Raw genomic sequence first — 19576 nt, 5'->3', positions numbered from 1 at the left:
ACGTCCTGATCGGTGTGGCTCGGTTGGGCATCACCCCACAAAGGGAAAGGTCACCAGTTTATTCCTCATCAGGGCACATGCCTGGATTGCTGATTCGGTCCTAGTTGGAGTGCAGACAAAAAAGAAATGATCAATATTTCTCTCTCACGTTGATGTTTCTCTGCCTCTCTTTCTCCCTCCCTTCCCCTCTCTCTAAAAATAAACAAATAAAATCTTTTAAAAAGACAACTGTCATAACTATATTCTCGGCTTTTTGTTAATCTTGTTAATAAACCGGTATTGCCATATATCTAGAGAAATTCGAGCAATTCCTACTTTTTGAGTGGCCAGTTAAAACATGACCTTTTATGTTTTTTAAGATTTTATTTATTTATTTTTAGAGAGATGGGAAGGAAGGGAGAAAGAGAGAGAGAGAAACATCAGTGTGTGGTTGCCTCTCACATGTCCCCTGCTGGGGACCTGGCCCGAAACCCAGGCATGTGCCCTGACTGGGAATCAAACCGGTGACCCTTTGGTTCACAGACCCACACTCAATCCACTGAGCTACACCAGCCAGGGCTATATTATTTTTTTTAATTTAATTTTATTTTTTTTACAGAGAAAGAAAGGGGGGAGGAAGAGAGGGAGAGAAACATCCATCGGTTACCTCTTGCACTACCCCAGCCAGGGACTTAGCCCATGACACAGGCATTTGCCCTGACCAGAACTGAACCGGCAACCTTCAGTTTGCAAGCTGGTGCTTAACTCTCTCAGCCACACCAGCCAGGGCTAAAACATGACATTTTAGGCTGTACTAGGAAAATAAGACTCGTTTATGATTGCTTAGCAGTTACTTTTTTCCCTGCTCTTCCTGGATTGTTCCAGTTTCGCTGGGATTGTGACTTTGGTAGTAGCCAACTTATATAGGGCTGTGAAAATGGGTGCCGTACTGTCATCAGTGACTTGAGTTTGAAAGGCCAGCAGATGATTTTCTTTTACATCTCGTTTCTTTGAGTACTGCTATTGGATTGAAGGCGCTGCTCGACTCCCAGTCTTCTATGTGGGTGTTCTTTGCTTAGCATATAATCTAGAAAACTTGCGATTGTAATTTGAGATTGTAATTAATAAAATCAGTATGCCCACTTCAGTTCCATCAAATATTACAGCATACCAAAATTCTAAATCTATGCACTTAGAGCAAGATTTAAAAAATAAAACAGTATCTTGTTCTCCAAATTTGAACTTTTAAAAATTTTTGTTTTCCCTTGGATTTGGTTTTGTTTTTGCTGTTTACCGACCTGGCCTAAGTGGTGGGAAAAATCTCCGTGTCAGTGTTTCTTGAGCACCAGAACCCTTCCAATTGGTAATTTAGACTTAGCACTTTTAAATTGGTATTAGTTTGCCATCAGATCTTCCTATTTCAGCTAGCTGGGCTTTAGAAAGCAAAACCCTTTAATTACCTGCTTACTTTAATGACTGGCCTTATCTGCTCATATCCTGTTTACCTCAAGGACCTTAGAATCACAGCACCTTCTTTGTACAGGCAAGGTGTTTTTTACTCTGCTTGATTCAGTTCCTTGAGGTGCCGCTTAAGCTCATATTACTTTTATATTTTCCTGATGGCGACGGCAAAAGGAAGTGGGGGTTAAAAACAAAATCAGGCCATAGGGTAATTCTCTGTTAGGCCCCTGTATAGTCACCTTCCTATAAGAAAAATGTTTCCCAAGCCACCAGATTTAGTCTAGCCGACTCATTCTATATTCCCTCCTTCCATATTCCCTCGTTTTTACCTCTTTTGGAGTCCATCAGGAATTTTGCAACCTGACAAGAAGCTTCTTCAGAGGCAACCACCTTTTTTCCTCAGAGCCTTAAAAAATGAGTCTTCTTACTAACAGAAAAAGAAAGAAGACTTTCTTAGTTCATTTTTCTGTGTGTTGTCCAATTTTTTCGGCATCTTCTCACCCCGTAGAATGAGATGTCTGGACATGGGAATGTTAAGCGTGAGATCACTCATGTTTTATTAGTGTACTTTAGGAGGTGGGTCTTTCAGTTGTAGTTTACTATGAAACAGGTGTTACGTGTTAGGCTTAGTCTGTACACTCCTTCCTCCCTGTTCTCAGAAGGCTTACAGAATTGGTTGGTTTGTATTTTAAATAACCCTCAGGTTAGAGGTAAAGAAACACCAAGCCCTAAGGGCAGAGGATCTGTCTACAGCTAAAGGGTGAGAAACTAGACATAGGATCTGGCTCTTGAAACCACAGAAATTCAGTATTCTTTTTTTTAAAGGTTTTATTTATTTTTAGAGAGAGGGGAAGGGAGGGAGAAAGAAAGGGAGAGAAACATCAATGTGTGGTTGCCTCTCACATGCCCCCAACTGGGGACATAGCCGGCAACCTAGGCATGTGTTCTGACTAGGAATCAAACCTGTGAACTTTTGGTTCACCGGCCAGTGCTCAATCCACTGAGCCGCACCAGTCAGGGCTCGGTATTCTTTATAAAAGTAGACTTCAGCACTTGCACCATAATTTTAAGTCCTAATTACCCTAAAGCTATAGCACCTGAGTGATTAAGATTTGAGTTTAAAATTGAAACAGGTGATCTAATGATTGCCTGGAGAGAAACCACTCACTGAAGCTCTGAAAAAGCAAGTTAGACTCTTACTGCCATGTCAATGCCTGATTTCGAATCATGGGTTTTGCAATAAGCCAGGCAGGCAATGCAATTAGCTTCTATTTGGGGAATCTAGTCTATATGGGTTCTTAGTACACACTCGTGTTGATTGACATTCAAATCTAGGAGCTATTAGTGCTTCTGCTTGTGGGAGGATGTTGAGATTATGTCTTGAAAGAATTGAGAAGCAAATTCTATTTCATATTGCAGAAGGCTTATCAGTTTTTTGATTGATAAAGAAATGATAGAGCTGAAATGTTTCTAATATCCTTTTTATAAAAAGTATTCTAAAATGACTTTGTATATATAGTAACTGAATCCCTTTTTAATGACAACATGATTTTTCTTAAAAATTTTATTTATTTTTAGAGACAAGGGAAGGGAGGGAGAGAGGGAGAGAAACATCAATGTGTGGTTGCCTCTCATGTGGCCCACACTGGGGACCTGGCCTGCAACCCAGGTATGTGCCCTGACTGGGAATCAGACCGGCTACCCTTTTGTTAGCAGCCCATGCTCAGCCCACTGAGCTACAGCAGCCAGGGCTGATTTTTATTTTTTTTTTTCAATTTATTGATGACACAGAGAGAGATTTGTTGTTCCACTTATTTATGCATTCATTGGTTGATTCTTGTAAGTACCTTGACTGGGGATTGAACCAGCAACCTTGTAGAGTATCGGGATGACACTCTAGCCAACTGAGCTACCCAGCCAGGATGATGATAACAACATAATTTTAATTGATACTTATCTAAAAAGTTGGCTTTTGATGTTCATTTGTCCTATGTATAAGGTTAACCTCATTTTGAACATGTTAACTGAGGACAGTTTTTAAATGATATAACAGTGATTATAAGTCAGTTTATGTACCTAGAGATTTTGTCAGTTTGTTACAGTAGCCATCTTATTGGGGCGGGGGGGGGGGGTGGTGGAAGACAAGCTAAACCAAAATAATGAAGCTGTTAATACATCTTTCTACTCTTCACTGAGTGTTTTATACATAATAGCATATATACAGTGTTTGCATTCAGGCATATGCACTTAATGTACTGTCTGGAAAAGCTGACTAAATTCACACCTTTACAATTTTTCCCCAGTCAGTGAATGCTATCGAATACTTAGATGAATATTTATACAATGATATGGGCCATGCAGTTCCTCCCACTTTGTCCCTTTATCACACACTAACAAATCATAGGATGAACTGTCCCCCTAGTTAGCTTGGGGATGGAGTAGAGTTGCCAGATAAAATATAGGCCTCACATTTCAATTCCAGTGGCAGATAAACATACTGAAAATGTATTTGTTGTTTGTCTGATACTGGAATTTAACTGGGCAGCCTATATTTATAGTTGTTAGATCTGGCAGCCCTAAGTTGGGGAGAAGCAGAAGACTAGTGGATATGGATACAATCGTGAGACTTCAGTACAACTAGAATGCAATGATAGGGGTAGCCTTTCCTAAGACAAAAATACCAAAAGTGCGATGTTGATTTTAGACTCCAACACCTTTTGCTTTGGAAGTACATTAGTGAAAACAAAGCTCACAAATAGCAAAACTTAACAATATATTATTTAGGGATATATTAACATTTTAAAAATGAAAAGGTAAGGGAACAATAAATCTGGGGTACCGATTCCTTCTAAAAGAAAAAGCAGTAGATGGAATAAGAGCACACTGTAGCTGCACTACTCTTGATTCTGTTCTCATTCTCAGGTGACGTGATGAGTCACAGTTAATCTTATGTTTTAGAATTACATTTGTACTCTTTTGTGCATATCGAATATGGAATAACAGTTTAAAAGTTAAATTAAAACATAGGCTTTGCCCTGGCTGGTGTGGCTCAGTGGATTGAGCACAGACCTGTGAACCAAAGGGTCACCAGTTCAATTCCCAGTCAGGGCACATGCCTTGGTTGTGGGCCAGGTCCCCAGTAGGGGGTGTGCAAGAGACAGCCACACATTGATGTTTCTCTTCCTCTCTTTCTCCCTCCCTTCCCCTCTCTAAAAATAAATAAATAAAATCTTCATAAGAGAACATAGGCGTCAATAAGAAACTTAGCCAGTATGCATAGTTTCATGGCTTATACTTTCCAAATTAAACCCAGGTTTAAAAAGTTAGGGCATTTATTTCTTCCTTTTCTTCTCCAGATTAGCCTCTTTAGTTCTTTATATTGCCTTCTCTGTTTCTAGAACATTCACAAAATTGTTTTCTCTCTTTTGGATATATTTCTATTTTGTTAGTGTTTATTTTTAAATGTGGTGTACCAATGGTACACAGTATTCTTTTTCTTTTCTTTTCTTTTTTTCTTTTTTTTTTGGTACACAGTATTCTTAAGTGTGCTCTTGTCAGCAAGGAGTAGAATAGCATTTACCACTCCCCTTGCCCTGGACATAATAGTTCTGTTAATTCAGCATAAGATCACACGAGTTCTCTTGGCAGCCATTTCACAGGCTTTTACTCTGAGCAGTCGACAAAGATTCCTAAATGTTTTCACACGATTTGTTGCTAAGTCATTATCTCACCAATCATGCATTTTACACTTATCCTACAATATTTCATTCTGTTAAGATTTGGCCCATTGTTCTAACCTTATGAAATATTTTTTAATCCTGTCAGCCAGTATACTCTCTATCCATATCTCAACTTTTGTGTCATCTGGAAATTTGATAGTTATTCCATAGGTGTCCTCATTCAAGGCATTAGTAAGAACATCAAGTAGGATAGAGCACAAGAGAAATTATTTGATGTTTCCTTATGGTCTTCCTTTGAGCCTTAATCAGCACACATTGGATAATGTTCTCACACCAGTTACAAACACACCTAAGTGTATTCTAGTCTACATCTCTTTGTTGTCTAAAAGGATATCATGAGAGAATTCTAAAATTTAGTACTTAAATCTAGATGTTTTTTTGCATGTGTACAATCCAGGGTGGGGCAAAAGTAGGTTTACAGTTCATATGCCAAATAATACAATAATTAAACCTACTTTTGTCCCACCCTGTATATTCTAGGCCAGTAACCCTATCAAGAAAGAAAATTAGGTTAATCTTGAATGATTGGCATCCTGTGAATGCTTACTGACTGTTAATGAGTATCTTCCTCCCAGGATTTAGGGTCCTTAAACTAGTTAACATTGTACTTAAGAATTTTGCTTGGGATTGACATCAAGCGAATCTGTTTATAGCTTGTACCATCTACCTGCTTTGCAGTGTTGATTTTTAGAGTGTCTACTTATCTTCTTCCATCCCCCAAAATTCCTCAAAGGTTTTACACAGGGATTGAGCTCTGTAAATTCTTAAGAGTATGCTGCGATATAATTTGCCTGGGACAGGAGAACTGAACTCGTTTAGATTAGCAAGATACTTTTATCTCCTTGAATTCTTTGGGATTCTGTTTCCTCATTCTCACATTTTGTTTTTCCCTGCCTGGTTTTATTATCAGTAGTTTTAATTGGAGGAGAAAGAATTGAAGCAGACTTTTAAATTACACTATTTATCCACATATAAGCAGACCTACACTTTCTTTTTATTGTTTTTGTTCTGTTTAACTATAAATTAAAATAAAGAAAAACTTTGTCTCTATTAATTTTTTTTAAATCTTAGCACATTCTGAGAGCTGTCTTCCTGATTACTGTTCTGATAGGTTTTTGCAGTTTTCTTTGGATAGGTGCCCTTTCCATCCCTCTAATCTTTTCTGTGTTTTCATTTAAGTTTTTTCTGCCCTGACTGGTGTGGCTCGATGGATTGAGTGCTGGACTCTGAAGCAAAGGGTCACCAGTTCGATTCCCAGTAGTGCACATGCCTGGATTGCAGGCCAGGTCCCCAGTGGGGGGCACATGAGAGGCAACCACACATTGATGTTTTTCTCCCTCTCTTTCTCCCTCCCCCTCTGTCTAAAAATAAATAAATAAAGTCTTTTTTTTTTTAATAAATATTTTTTTTCTTATGGCATGTCACCATGGAGATGCAATCAACAAAATTCACAGCATAAGAAATTGTACAGGATGAACAACCTAGTTTGTTTGTTTATTTAAGACTATTTTTTGGCCCTGGCTGGTGTGGCTCAATGGATTGAGCAACAGCCTGCCAACTAAAGGTCACTGGTTCAATTCCCAGTCAGGACACATGCCTGTGTTGCAGGTCAGGTCCCCAGTGGGGGCTGTGCAAGAGGCAACCACACACTGATGTTTCTCTCCCTCTCTTTCTCGTTCTCTTCCCCTCTCTCTAAAAATATATAAAATCCTTTTTAAAAGACTATTTTTTGGAGAAGTTTTAGGTTCACAGCAAAATTGAAAGGAAGATAGATACAGAGATTTCCCACATACCCCCTACCCCCACACATTCACAGCCTCCCCCATTATCAGCATCCCTCACCAGAGCGGTACACTTGTTACACTTGACGAACCTACACTGACACATCACAGTCACCCAAAGTCCATAGTTTACCTTCTTCAGGATAAAGAACCTTGTTTCTCAACACGTGAATTGCAAGAAATAAGAGATCAAGGGGAACCTACTGACTGAAGGAGGCATATTAACTGATAAGGACCTTATTTGGATATTGATTGAAATGAACCAACTGTAAAAAAAAATTGAGATAATCCAGGAAATGTTGGTTGTATATAATAAGGAATTATTAAATTTCATAATAATACTGTGGTTATGTCTTAAAGAGAAATCTTTTTTAGATACTTAATCAAATGTATCTAAAAATCAAATAATTTCTGAGATTTGCTTCAGAATAATCTGGCAGGGGAGTTAAGGGAGGGGTATTGATATTGACCATTATTGAACATGATCAATATGTTGTACATGTGGGTTCATAATATCACTCTCCTAGTTTTGTATATGTTTGAAATAGCCGTAATTAAAAGTTGGCCCCAATATTTTTTTTATGGGCATATACATTGTTATTGGCAGATTGAAGCCTAAAACTCAGATCTCCTGATTCCAGCTCATGTTCTTCTACTATGTAGCTAAATTTACAGGCCTTCTACTTCCAGATGAATGTCAAGTTGCCGTTTCAGTCTCTGGGACCCCCAAACCTTCCCTGGGAAATTTGTGGTAATAGATATTCAAGACTTTGGTAAAAATGGTCAGTTTCACTTGACTGGCTACCTACCCATGTGAAACCGTGAGGGGATATTAGAATTATTAGGGTAAATCGACAGGCTGCATAGGTTGTTAGAATCAGGAAAGAGACGGGTCCTAGTCGTAAGTCCGCCTTTGACTTTAGTATAAGCTGTAGGAGGTCAGGGATCATGTCTGCTTGGTTCATTGCTTTACACCCCTGCCAACCTAGCACTGTGCTGTTACTTGGTAAGCACAGTAGGTAAATGTTAAATGAATGGATTAATTTAACCTTTCTTGGTCTCATTTCTTCACATGGGAAATGAGATAGTTGATCTAAATGATATTCAAGTTTCCTTCAAACACTAAAAAAAATTATTCTTCCCTGCTAATTTTTAAAAGACCCTTTTAGGATTTTGAAAAGAATTACTGAATATCCTTAACATCAATAGGTAGTATGCTCATTTCTAACACCTGTGACAGAAAACCCACAGTTATAGAGCATCCAAATCTCTTAAAAGCAGCCTACTGGCATGCATTTTCTGTTGGATTGGTTTTGTTTCCATAAAGTAAATGAATACTTTTCACAACATTACTAAATTAGAGAGTCAGGTTTAAAAAGTTTCAAAGTCAAACTCCGGAAGAGGGTTAATAAATGTTGGGTTGCTTGCATATTTGTACTTTTCACTGAAATTGTATCGATTGCAGTGTTATGTTAGTTTATAAAGGTTTTGACATTTTCCTTCCTGCTGAAACTTGGTGGGCAACTTTTGGGTAAGTTGCAGTTATTGTCACCACATCCAAATCTCAGTGACTGAGCACCTGCCTTTGGGACTAATGACCCTGTTACTGTGATGAAATTTTGCCTCAGGTATCTGAAGGCCATCACTGGATCTGGTCAGAGGTTATACAAGAAAAATAATTCCTATACTGTCCAAGAAAATCATGAAAGCAATGGTCTGAAGCAATGTAAAATTTTTTAAATAATGAATATTGTACAGATATGAAAATGCCTTGGTACTGAACACAAATACCCTAGCTGCAAAAGGAAAACTCCTATAATTTAAAATGCTAAATAGATAGGGACTAGAGGAAGCATCTGTCACACATTATTTTATATTCAAACATGAGCTTTGTTAGTATAAACTCAACACGGTGAGTGTGTGAAAATAATTTTTATAGAAAACAGGATATAATGAATTAAAATATTCTATCTATTACAAGTTGCTGAAGTACAAGTCTGAAAATTGCTTTTATATTTAAAACCTATGTGGAAGACACACTAAACATAATTTTAGTGTTTGATCTACAAGCCGTGAGAGTTTAAAAAAAAAAACAGTACTTGTTTAAAGCAGACTTTATTTTGAAGCTCTTTCAGTTATTGCTTGTTTTTTATGGTTGAATTTACTAGTACCATTGATAGACGTGTCTTCAGTTTCCAATACCATGCTGGCAAATCAAATATTTACTGTGTTTTTAACTAGTATTAATGTGTTGGAAAAGCTTTTATGCTATTAGGTAATCAAGGTAATACTAAACTTTGCAAGAAGCACATTTATTGTTTAAATTAAATTTTTTGGTTAGCAGATATTTAAATGTGTCAAAAATATGTTTTTAAATACTCTATGATAAAATCTTTTCAAATGGAAAATAAACTTTTGAAGTTCTCATTTTGGTTTGTTAGGTTTTATTTAAAGTAAGGAATACCACCGATACTTAAAGATTTCTCATTTGTGTGGGGTGTACTAAAAGTTATTTTAAGTAGACATTTGGACGTTTTCATACTCACCTTAACCTATAAGAAGGAAGAAGCTAATTTTCTCAATTTCATATCAACCGAAGACTCTGAAGGAATATTTTTCTAGTTAACTAGAAGTATCAAAGCATTACTGGACATTTCTGGGTCTGTGTCTATGTTGGATTATGCCTACATTTGGGGGGAAATCGTAGGGTATAAAATTTAGATCATTAACCATGGTATAAATTACATCTTCACTCCCAAAGTAATAAAAGGTCTTAAAATTTTCTAAAATCACAAGAATTCTACGTTTCTTAAAAGAATTCATTTATTCTTCCCAAACTGGGAATCGAACCAGCGGCCTTTTGGTTTGCAGACTGGCGTTCTCAATGCACTGAGCCATACCAGCCTGGGTTAAAATTACAGGAACTCTAAAAACGCTTGCTTACAGGTCTTGCAGCTACTTGGTTGGGAAAGCCAAGAGTAGAACTTAATTTTCTTGACTTTTGGTCTCCTATTTTTTCTGTCCCCAAACTCAAATATGAATATGGTCATGCACTATACCAACAGGGATGTGTTTTGAGAAATGTATGGTCAGGTGATATCATCATCGTGGGAACATCATAAAGTGTACGTACACAAACCTAAATTGTATAGCCTACCCCACACCTAGCCTATCTAGCCTATGTGGTATAGCCTATTGCTGCTAGGCTAAAACCTATACAGCATATCATTGTACAAAACAACATGAGATTAAATCAATCATAACAGAAAATGATGCAGTCAAGAGATGCAGTTAACATGACATGTTAAGATGTTGATGCCAGCATAATAAGGCATACTGTTTTTCAGGAAACATTTTTTTATAAACAGAAACAGTACACTCTAAAACCACAAAAAAAGTATAGTATAATAAATAACATAAGCCAGTAACATAGTTGTTTATTATCATTATCAGGGATTATGTACTGTACATAGTTCTATGTGCTATACTTTATTTTTTTAAATGTTTTATTTTTAGAGATACAAGAAGGGACAGAGAAAGAGAGGGAGAGAAACATCAATATGCAAGAGATACATCAATCAGTTGCTTCTTGCACGCCCCCTACTGGGGACCTGGTCCACAAGCCAGGCATTTTCCCTGACTGGGAATCAAACCAGCAACCTTTTGGTTCCCAGGCCAGTGCTCAATTTACTAAGCCACACCATCCAGGGCTGCGCTATACTAAAGTACTAGCAGCACAGGTTTGTCTTCACCAGCATCACAAACATGTGAATAATGCACTGTGCTAGGTAGGACCTTACGATAGGAAATTTTCAGCTCCATGATAATCTTAAGGGACCACCACCATCCTGTATTCAGATCCTTATTGATGGAAATGCTGTTATGTGATGCATGACTGTAGTTTTCTTTAGGCAGATAATCACTCTGAAATAATATATTATTATTATCTCTACTTTGAAGTTAGAGACTGAATTACAGAGAGGAGTTGAGTGGTTCTCTGGGGATACCAAAGATTAGTGACAGCTCACTTATTTGGCAGATACTTCTTTGATAATAATAATTCTTTCACACAACTGGAAATAAGAAGTAATCACTTAAAACATCCTCCGAAAAATTTTTTAAAAAGTGCCATAAAGTCACGTACAAAATTTCTCATGGGAAAATCTCAGAATCTCTGGATTCTTTGCCATGCAATTCCATTTTTATTTTTGGTTTTGGTTTTTTAAAGTATATTTTATTGATTATGCCATTACAGTTGTCCCATTCTTTTTTTCTCCCCTTTATCCCCCTCTGCCCAGTACCCCTATTCCCACCAGCATTCCCCCTTTTACTTCATGTCCGTGGGTCATACATATAAGTTCTTTGGCCTCTCCATTTCCTATACTATTCTTACCCTCCCCCTGTCTATTTTCTACCTACCATTTGTGCTCCTTATTCCTATATTCCCATATTCTCTCCCTCCCCCTCCCCACTGATAACCCTCCATGTGATCTCCATTTCTGTGATTTTGTTCCTGTTCTTGTTGTTTCCTTAGTTTGGTTTGGGTTTTGGTTTTGACTTTTAGGTTCAGTTGTTGATAGTTGTGAGTTTGTTGTCATTTTTCTGTTCATATTTTTTATCTTCTTTTTCTTAGATAAGTCCCTTTAACATTTCGTATAATAAGGGCTTGGTGATGATGAACTCCTTTAACTTGACCTTATCTGAGAAGCACTTTATCAGCCCTTCTATCCTAAATGATAGCTTTGCTGGATAGAGTCATCTTGGATGTAGGTCCTTGCCTTTCATGACTTGGAATACTTCTTTCCAGCCCCTTCTTGCCTGCAAGGTTTCTTTGGAGAAATCAGCTGATAGTGTAATGGGAACTCCTTGTAGGTAACTGTCTCCTCTTTTGCTGCTTTTAAGATTCTCTCCTTATCTTTCATCTTGGGTAATGTAATTATGTTGTGCTTTCATGTGTGTTTCCTTGGGTCCAACTTCTTTGGGACTCTCTGAGCTTCCTGGATTTACTAGAAGTCTATTTCCTTTGCCAGACTGAGGAAGTTCTCCTTCATTATGTTTTCAAATAAGTTTTCAATTTCTTGCTCTTTTTCTTCTCCTTCTGGCACCCCTATGATTTGGATGTTGGAATGTTTAAGGTTGTCCCAGAGGTTCCTAAGCCTCTCTTCATTTTTTGAATTTTTGTTTCTTCATTCTGTTCCAGTTGAATGTTTATTTCTTCCTTCTGGTCCAAATCATTGATTTGAGTCTCGGTTTCCTTCCTTTCACTGTTGGCCCCCTATATATTTTCCTTTATTTCACTCTACATAGCCTTTAGTTTTTCCTCTATTTTGCTACCATACTCAACCAAATCTGTGAGCATCATGATTACCGTGTTTTGAACTATGCATCTGATAGGTTGGCTATGTCTTCATCACTTAGTTGTATTTTTTCTGGAGCTTTGATCTGTTCTTTCATTTGGGCCATATTTCTTTGTCTCAGTACACCTGTTACGTTGTAAGTGGTGGAGCCTTAGGTATTTGCCAGGGCAGGACAACAACCCACATTGCTGTGTTGTGGTGCTACATGTAGGGGAGGGGTCAGAGAGGGAACAGTGCTGCTTGGTCAGCTCTCAGCAGGATTTCATTTGCTTCCCCTACTACCCACAAGCAGATTAGGCCCTTCTGGTGTTGATTTCTGTGTGGGTGGTTTTTGTATCTTCTAGGACCCTGTGGGTCTCTCCAACGAACTCTCCTGTGAGGCTGGGAGTTTTTCCCGCTGCCACAAACCCCACAGATTTTTACAGACAGAGTTTTTGAGGCTTTGTTTTCCTGCACTGGAACCTTGGGTTGCATGGTTTGTCTCGCTCCCCAGTTGTTCCTCCTGGATTATCAGCACACAAATGTGGGGCTGCCTGCTCTGCCAGTTGCCACCTTGCCCACCTGGGTCACCAAGCCACCACCTTGCCACACGTCATCTACACCCCAGCTGCCCATCTCCGCCTCTCCTACCAGTCTGGATGAATGTTTATTCTTTAACTCGTTGGTTGTCAGACATCAATAAAGTTTGATTTTTCTGGCAGTTCTGGTTATTTTTTGTTTTTAAATTTGTTGTCCTTCTTTTGGTTGTGCAAGGAGGCAAAGTGTATCTACCTATGTCTCCATCTTGACCAGAAGTCCTTGTTAGGGGGTTTTGGGGGTTTTTTTGAAGGGAAAATATTTATTTACTTTTTTAAATGTTATTGAATCTATTGGGTTACCTTGGTTAATTAAATATGTTTCAAGTTTACAATTCTGTAATACATCACCTGTATCTTGTATTGTATGTTCACCACCCATAGTGTAGTCTCCTTTGCAACTCCTTTTTTTTATTAGAGATTTTATTTATTCAATTTGAGAGAGAGGAGAAGGGAAGGAGAAAGAGAGGGAAAGAAACATTGATGTGTGAGAGAAATATCAATCAGTTGCCTCTCGCATGCCCCCGACCCAGGACCTGGCCCACATCCCAGGCATGTGCCCTGACTGGGAATCGAACCGGCAACCTTTTACTTCCTGGGACAATACCCAACCTACTGAGCCATGCTGATGAGGGCCTCAACTCCATTTTTTAAAACCTGGTTTCCCAGTGTAATGCAGATCAAAAGCAATCATTAGAAGCAGGAGGGATGGGGGAGTAAAGCCAGTTGTAAGAAGTGACCATAAATAGAGAAGGAGGTGCAAAATTGCAAAACACAGACATTCCAAGCATAGTAGTATAGAGTCCTGTAGTGTGAAGGCAAATAAATTCCCTGCACCCTAGGGTCCCTGAAGTTCATTAAAGCATTAAAATATATTTAGTGCCCTGGCTGGTGTGGCTCAGTGGATTGAGTGCGGGTGTGTGATCCAAAGGGTCACCAGTTCCTTTCCCAGTCAAGGCACATGCCTGGTTGTGGGTCAGGTCCCCAGTAGGAGTTTTGCGAGAGGCAACCACACATATATATTTCTCTCCTCTCTCTCCTACCCTTCCCCTCTCTATAAAAATAAATAAGTAAAATCTTTAAAAAATACAGTGTAGTATTTGAATGTGATAAATACCCTGAGTCAATAAGAAAGGGAAAATTATATATGTTTTGTTTAAAAAGTATTTTCAAGGAAAATTTTACTGAACAGCAAGGTTTAGCCTATAATGTACTTATTTACAAGCTGCTTTTGAAATTTGAAATTCAAAAGTAATTAAAATACTTTCAGAAGTTTGGCACTCAAAGAGAAGTTTCATCTCTGGAAATTTTATTTGTGGAACATTGTATTATTCTATTCCCCAGTGATGCCAAATCAATTAGGCATAAATTGTAGTTGTTAAAGACAGATCAGGTGTCAGTGCCTTTAACTTTTAATCAGTTTAGTCCAACCCAAGAAGCAGCACTAATTGCCTTTAGTTTGGTGCTCATTCATAGCGGCACTTACAATATTTTCATAACCATCATCTTTTAAGAGCTTAAGCAGAAAGGAGGCAATATTACAAAGCACTTGAGAGATGGAGCCCTGGAGTCAGACTGCCTGAAGTCAAATTTCGGCCCTACTGTTTACCAGCAGTACAATTTAAACTACCTAATCTGACCCATGCCTCAGTTTTTGGTTGTGTAAAATAGGGAAGGTAATAAAACTGTCTCATAGGAAAGTTGTAAGGACTAAAGCTAAAGCAAATCAAATCTTAACACAGTTTTTGAACTCTGATTAATAAATGATGGCCATTGCTTTATTACAAGACCCTTATTAGGAGTGCTTCCTATGGAAATACTAAGTAACAATTTACTGTTTCTTTCTGTGAAATGAATTGTTCTTTTCTCATCTTTACACATAGTGCAAATCATTTTAGCCAACCTTGCCTAGTATAAACATGCTTTTACTTTTTACTAGATGCTGGTGTTCTATAAACTGATCAGAAATGTATCACAAAAGAATTCTGGTTTTACAGATTACCCTGTTAGAGACCATTTTAGGCTTATTTAGACTGGAAAAGCTATAGTAGTCTGAAATGTCTTACTACCTACCAAGCACTTAACAGTTCTGTAACATTTAAAATGTGTTTCAACATGAGTGTATTTTGTAATTAGTTTTTTGTTTAATGACATCATCAAATGCAAGCAGGAGCCCATGTTAACCACCAGCTCAATATAATCTGGCTTTTTTTCATGTTCCCTGTTGTTAAGTAGGCTGGAGCTTGTCAGGCTCTAGTATATAATTCCTGTGTTCCAGAAATTGATCTCAGGCTTCCCGCTACTGACAAACTGCCAAAGTGCCTTGGACAAACTTAGTGAAGGTTCTTCGTTTGAGTTTCAATGGAGCAATTCAAAGCTGCTGAAGAAACTGCCACCTATTATGTGTGCCTCATGTGCTCTCTCATTTAATCCCTGTAGTAGTCCTGTGAAGTAAGTAGTTTTACTCCCTTTTACAGAGGAGGAGACTGAGGCCTGCAAAAATTAATTTGCTCAGGATCATACATAGGGGAAATGGTGGAAACAATATTCAAGCAAAGTTCATGTGCTTGAAAAGCCATGCTCTTTTCACTATGTCCCCTTGTGTCTCAGAAGGACGTAATAAATTACTCTTTGTAGTTTGTACACAGTTATATGTAAGGCCCCACCAGAACCAATCTGGAATATTTCTCTGTGTGTCAACAATTGGTCCATAACTTAGATCCTATGAATCAACAGCCAGAAAGGGCCCATTATGGAACCGTACAAAAGATAAATGTGACTGACTCCTGTTCTGTTTTTTGTTTTGTCTTGTCTTGTTTTGTTTGTTTGTTTGTACAGACATCTAAAAACCTGGTCAGATTTCTCAAAATGAGGGATATGGGGAAGGCAGAATTTTTTTTCTTCCCTTCTCTACCTCATATAGAGCTTAAGTTTTTTTGTTTTTTGTTTTTAATCGTATTTTCTCTTACCGCTACACTTCTATGGCAGGTGATTTTTTCCCCCTGATTGGCACTTAAGAGTATGTGCCCTGTGGAAATTTGATCCCCTTCCAGGTTTCTGTTTTTCTTATTCTTGTTTTGTTTTCATTGTACTTGTATTATTGCAGATATACTTTGTATCAATTTTTTTTAACTTGAATACCCTTGGTTCTAATCATCTGGATAAACATGATTTTGTCACATAGCAGTATGGTTTGCCAGAGAAACCAAATAATTGGGGGTATAAAAATTTTCATTTCTGGAAATTGTTAATATGAAAATATATTGTCCAGGCATTGCAATTAAGTGGGCAGGCACCATTTTCTACAGCTACCTTTTAAAAACAATCCTTAAAACCCCCTAAACTAGAATTGTGTCTTATTCACCTTCCTAGCTCTAGTCCCTGGTACATAGTAGGTATTCCTATAAATGTTTTTGAATAAAGGGATTCATTTTCTGTTAAATGGCAAAAGTGATTTTTATCACACTTACGTTTTGATTAAAGTTCAACGATTCCTCTACCGAATATGGATTACTGTTCCCTTTGGCATGTGAAGAGCATGGCAGTAGGACTCAATGCTTTTCCTGGTTCTGCCCCTAAATATGTGACTTTGGGGAAAGTCAGTCTCTTCGCACCTCAGTTTTTTTCTGTCAGCAGAACCTATGTGATTAGATTATCTCGAAGGTGCCTTTGAACACAAACTTGTATCATCTGTGATCATTGCATTTTACAAAACAAAATTAGGAATGGCATATTAATATTAATCATTTGAAAGTGTTTTTTTTACTGCGGAACCCTAAAATACATTAAGCAGCTCTAAGGGTATGTCTATTCTTTATGCTTCGTAGTGGATGTCAAACTGTTCCTCCTTGAGAAAAAATGTGGTGAGGGTGTGTGATAATAATTGATGGAAAGTACTTTAAAAATTATTACATCTACAATAGTCTGTGTTTAAGAATAGAGTTTTGCTCCAGTAGAAAAATGAGCCACAAAGAAAACTGGGTTACTGTCTTCAAAAGCACTGTAAATGTCTAATGCATATAAAACTTTTAATCCACACTATATATCAATTAACAAAACAATGCGACACAATCCCTATCAAAATGTAAAATTTTAAAAATAACACTCATTTTTGGCAGGTGTTAAGTAAACATGCACTCAGAACAGTAAGAATAAACTGGCACACATGTTCTGGAGGGCAAGTTGAAAGTTTCTCAAAATGCTGAACTTTTGGACTGTAGTTCTACTTCCAGAGACATTTAAAGAAATTTTTATAGAAGAACACAAAATTTTCTTCAGTAAGATGCTTATTATATTATGTCATATACAGGGAGGGGTAAAGGTAGGTTTATAGTTACGAGTTCATGAAACACAGTTTATTCTTATATTTTATTTATTAATCATTATATTAGTTTCCATGTGAACAACTGTAAACTTACTTTTGACCCACCCTGTATTTATCTGGGAAGACAAAAAATACTCAAATTTCTACACGGTAAGATTATGGGTCACTTTACTTTTCTTCTCTACATTTTTTATATTTTCTGTATTCACACAGACTTTTTTAATCACAAAATATATATGTGGTTTTTTTTTTTAATGTGGACTTGTCTTTAATAAATACATAGAAGTATTTCCCTTCTCACCTGTACCACTCAACACCACCTTGCTTTTATTTCTGAACAGGTCTTCAGAAAAGGTTGGAATTTCAACATTAGAGGTAAGTCGTGCTTTCTGAAAATTATATTTCTCCAAACTGTACACTTTTCATTCATTTGTCTCTTTTATGTAATTCTTCAGTTTTTGATTTTGCTTTCTGTTCCTTATTTTTTGCTAAATAATATTGTTTTTGTATTTTACTAGGTGTGATTAAGTCCTCTAGAAATATCTAATCATATATTGTACAGTAAGGAATGGACTATAAATATTTTTTAGATTTCAAGTAATTTTGGGGGGGTTATAATTTTTAGGATAGGAGGACACTGTAAAATACTTCTGTTTGTGTGTGTATGTTTTAATTGAAAACATAATATTTGCATGACAAAAATGTGGAATAACCAAAACACTTGTGTACTTTTTAAAATTTTTTTTGAAGATTTTATTTATTTATTTTTAGAGAGGGGGAAGGGAGGGAGAAAGAGAGGGGGAGAAACATCAATGTGTGGTTGCCTCTCACGTGCCCCCTACTAGGGACGTGGCCTGCAACCCAGGCATGTGCCCTGACTGGGAATAGAACCTGTGACCCTTTGGTTCGCAGGCCAGTGTGCAATCCACTGAGCCACACCATCCAAGGGCCACTTGTATACTTTTATGGGCACATGCATTGGTATCGTCACCATACATGAAAACCAATTCCAGCATTATATCCAAACAAAGGAGTTTGGTATGAAGACATTATGTCACTGAGAGCCATTTTAAGTGGAGGAATATCACCAAATAGATACTCTTTGATGTTTGGTATTTTACATCAAATAGGATATATACTACATGTACATGTTTGTATGTTTCTTTGTGTTGTATATGTCTCTATGTATGTATCTGTAATCTCAAACATGCTTTATTTTTTCCACTTCCAGTGTCCCTACTTTCTTCTTATACACACTGGATATTGATCTGTTTTATAAATTGTGGTATATTCATATGGGCTGCAGCAGTGGATATGAATGAGGTAGCTATATACAATAACATGGATAGCACCATAATGTTTAGTAGGGGGGAAATTCACAGAAAAATATATGCAGTAATATTCCATTTATATTCAGTTCAAAAGCATGCAAAATTAAAGAATATATTGTTTAGAATTAAAGTATATTGAAACTAAAAAGAATAGCAGAGGAATGATAAACAAAAACTTCAGGATGTCAGTCATCTCTAAGAGGGAAAGAATGAAGTGGACACGGACAAGGATATATAAGAGACTTGAAAACCAATGGTATCAATGTTCTTTTTCTTAAATTGAATGCTTAAAAAAGGTTATAATTCTTTCTTATATTTTATAAAAATCCTTTTATAGTCCATTTAATAAAAACAATTTTTAAAGTAAGACACAGATACGGATCAAATTTGCTCAGTGCAAAAGTAGATGATTGAATATGTAACTCCCCTGCCATCCCTTGTCTTCCCAATCCCCATTTCCAACGACTACTGCTATTTATTACGCTTACAGGTTTTAAAAGCCACTTGGCTCTAATATGTTTTTAGGTTATAAAAATTGGTTTTGGGAATTCACTTTATGTTGGTAATTATAGATTGTCCTTAACTTCAATAAAATTAGACAAACAATGTACATATTTAGTAAATAAATATGAGGTTGGATATTGTTCTTTTTTTATTTTTCATTTTGAAATTATTATAGAGTCGAAGGGAGCTGCAAAGACAGTATAGACAAATCCTGGTATCCTTCACCCATTTATTTCCCCAGGGGTTATATTTTATTTATAGTACAATATGAAAGCCAGGAACTTGACACTGGTGCAGTGTGAATGTATAGTTCTGTGTCAACTTATTACATGTGTGCATTTGTGTAACCACCACCATACTTAAGAAGCAGATCTGTTTCATCACCACAAAGATCTCCCTTGTGCTTGCTCCCTGTTTATAAAGTCACACCTGCCACTTCCCCACATCATTCGTTACCCTAAGGAGCCACTAATCTGTTTTCCAACACTTTAATTGTCATTTGAGAATGTCCTATAAATGGAGTC

General features: G+C 37.2%; 1 protein-coding gene across 1 annotated transcript in view; it reads left to right on the top strand.

Annotated features, from left to right (window-relative positions):
• WDR44 (WD repeat domain 44) overlaps positions 1 to 19576 on the top strand; it is an 84653-nt gene that overhangs the window by 12293 nt on the left and 52784 nt on the right. Inside the window, exon 2 of the mRNA XM_024559105.3 lies at positions 17559 to 17592. Within this exon, the coding sequence (XP_024414873.2) occupies positions 17559 to 17592 (34 nt within the window). The remainder of the gene's footprint in view (positions 1 to 17558; positions 17593 to 19576) is intronic.

This window comes from Desmodus rotundus, chromosome X (assembly GCF_022682495.2).
Source record: "Desmodus rotundus isolate HL8 chromosome X, HLdesRot8A.1, whole genome shotgun sequence".
Lineage (NCBI taxonomy): Eukaryota > Metazoa > Chordata > Mammalia > Chiroptera > Phyllostomidae > Desmodus > Desmodus rotundus.
The sequence above is the reverse complement of the archived record's forward strand: the minus strand, read 5'-3'. Positions and strand labels throughout refer to the sequence as shown.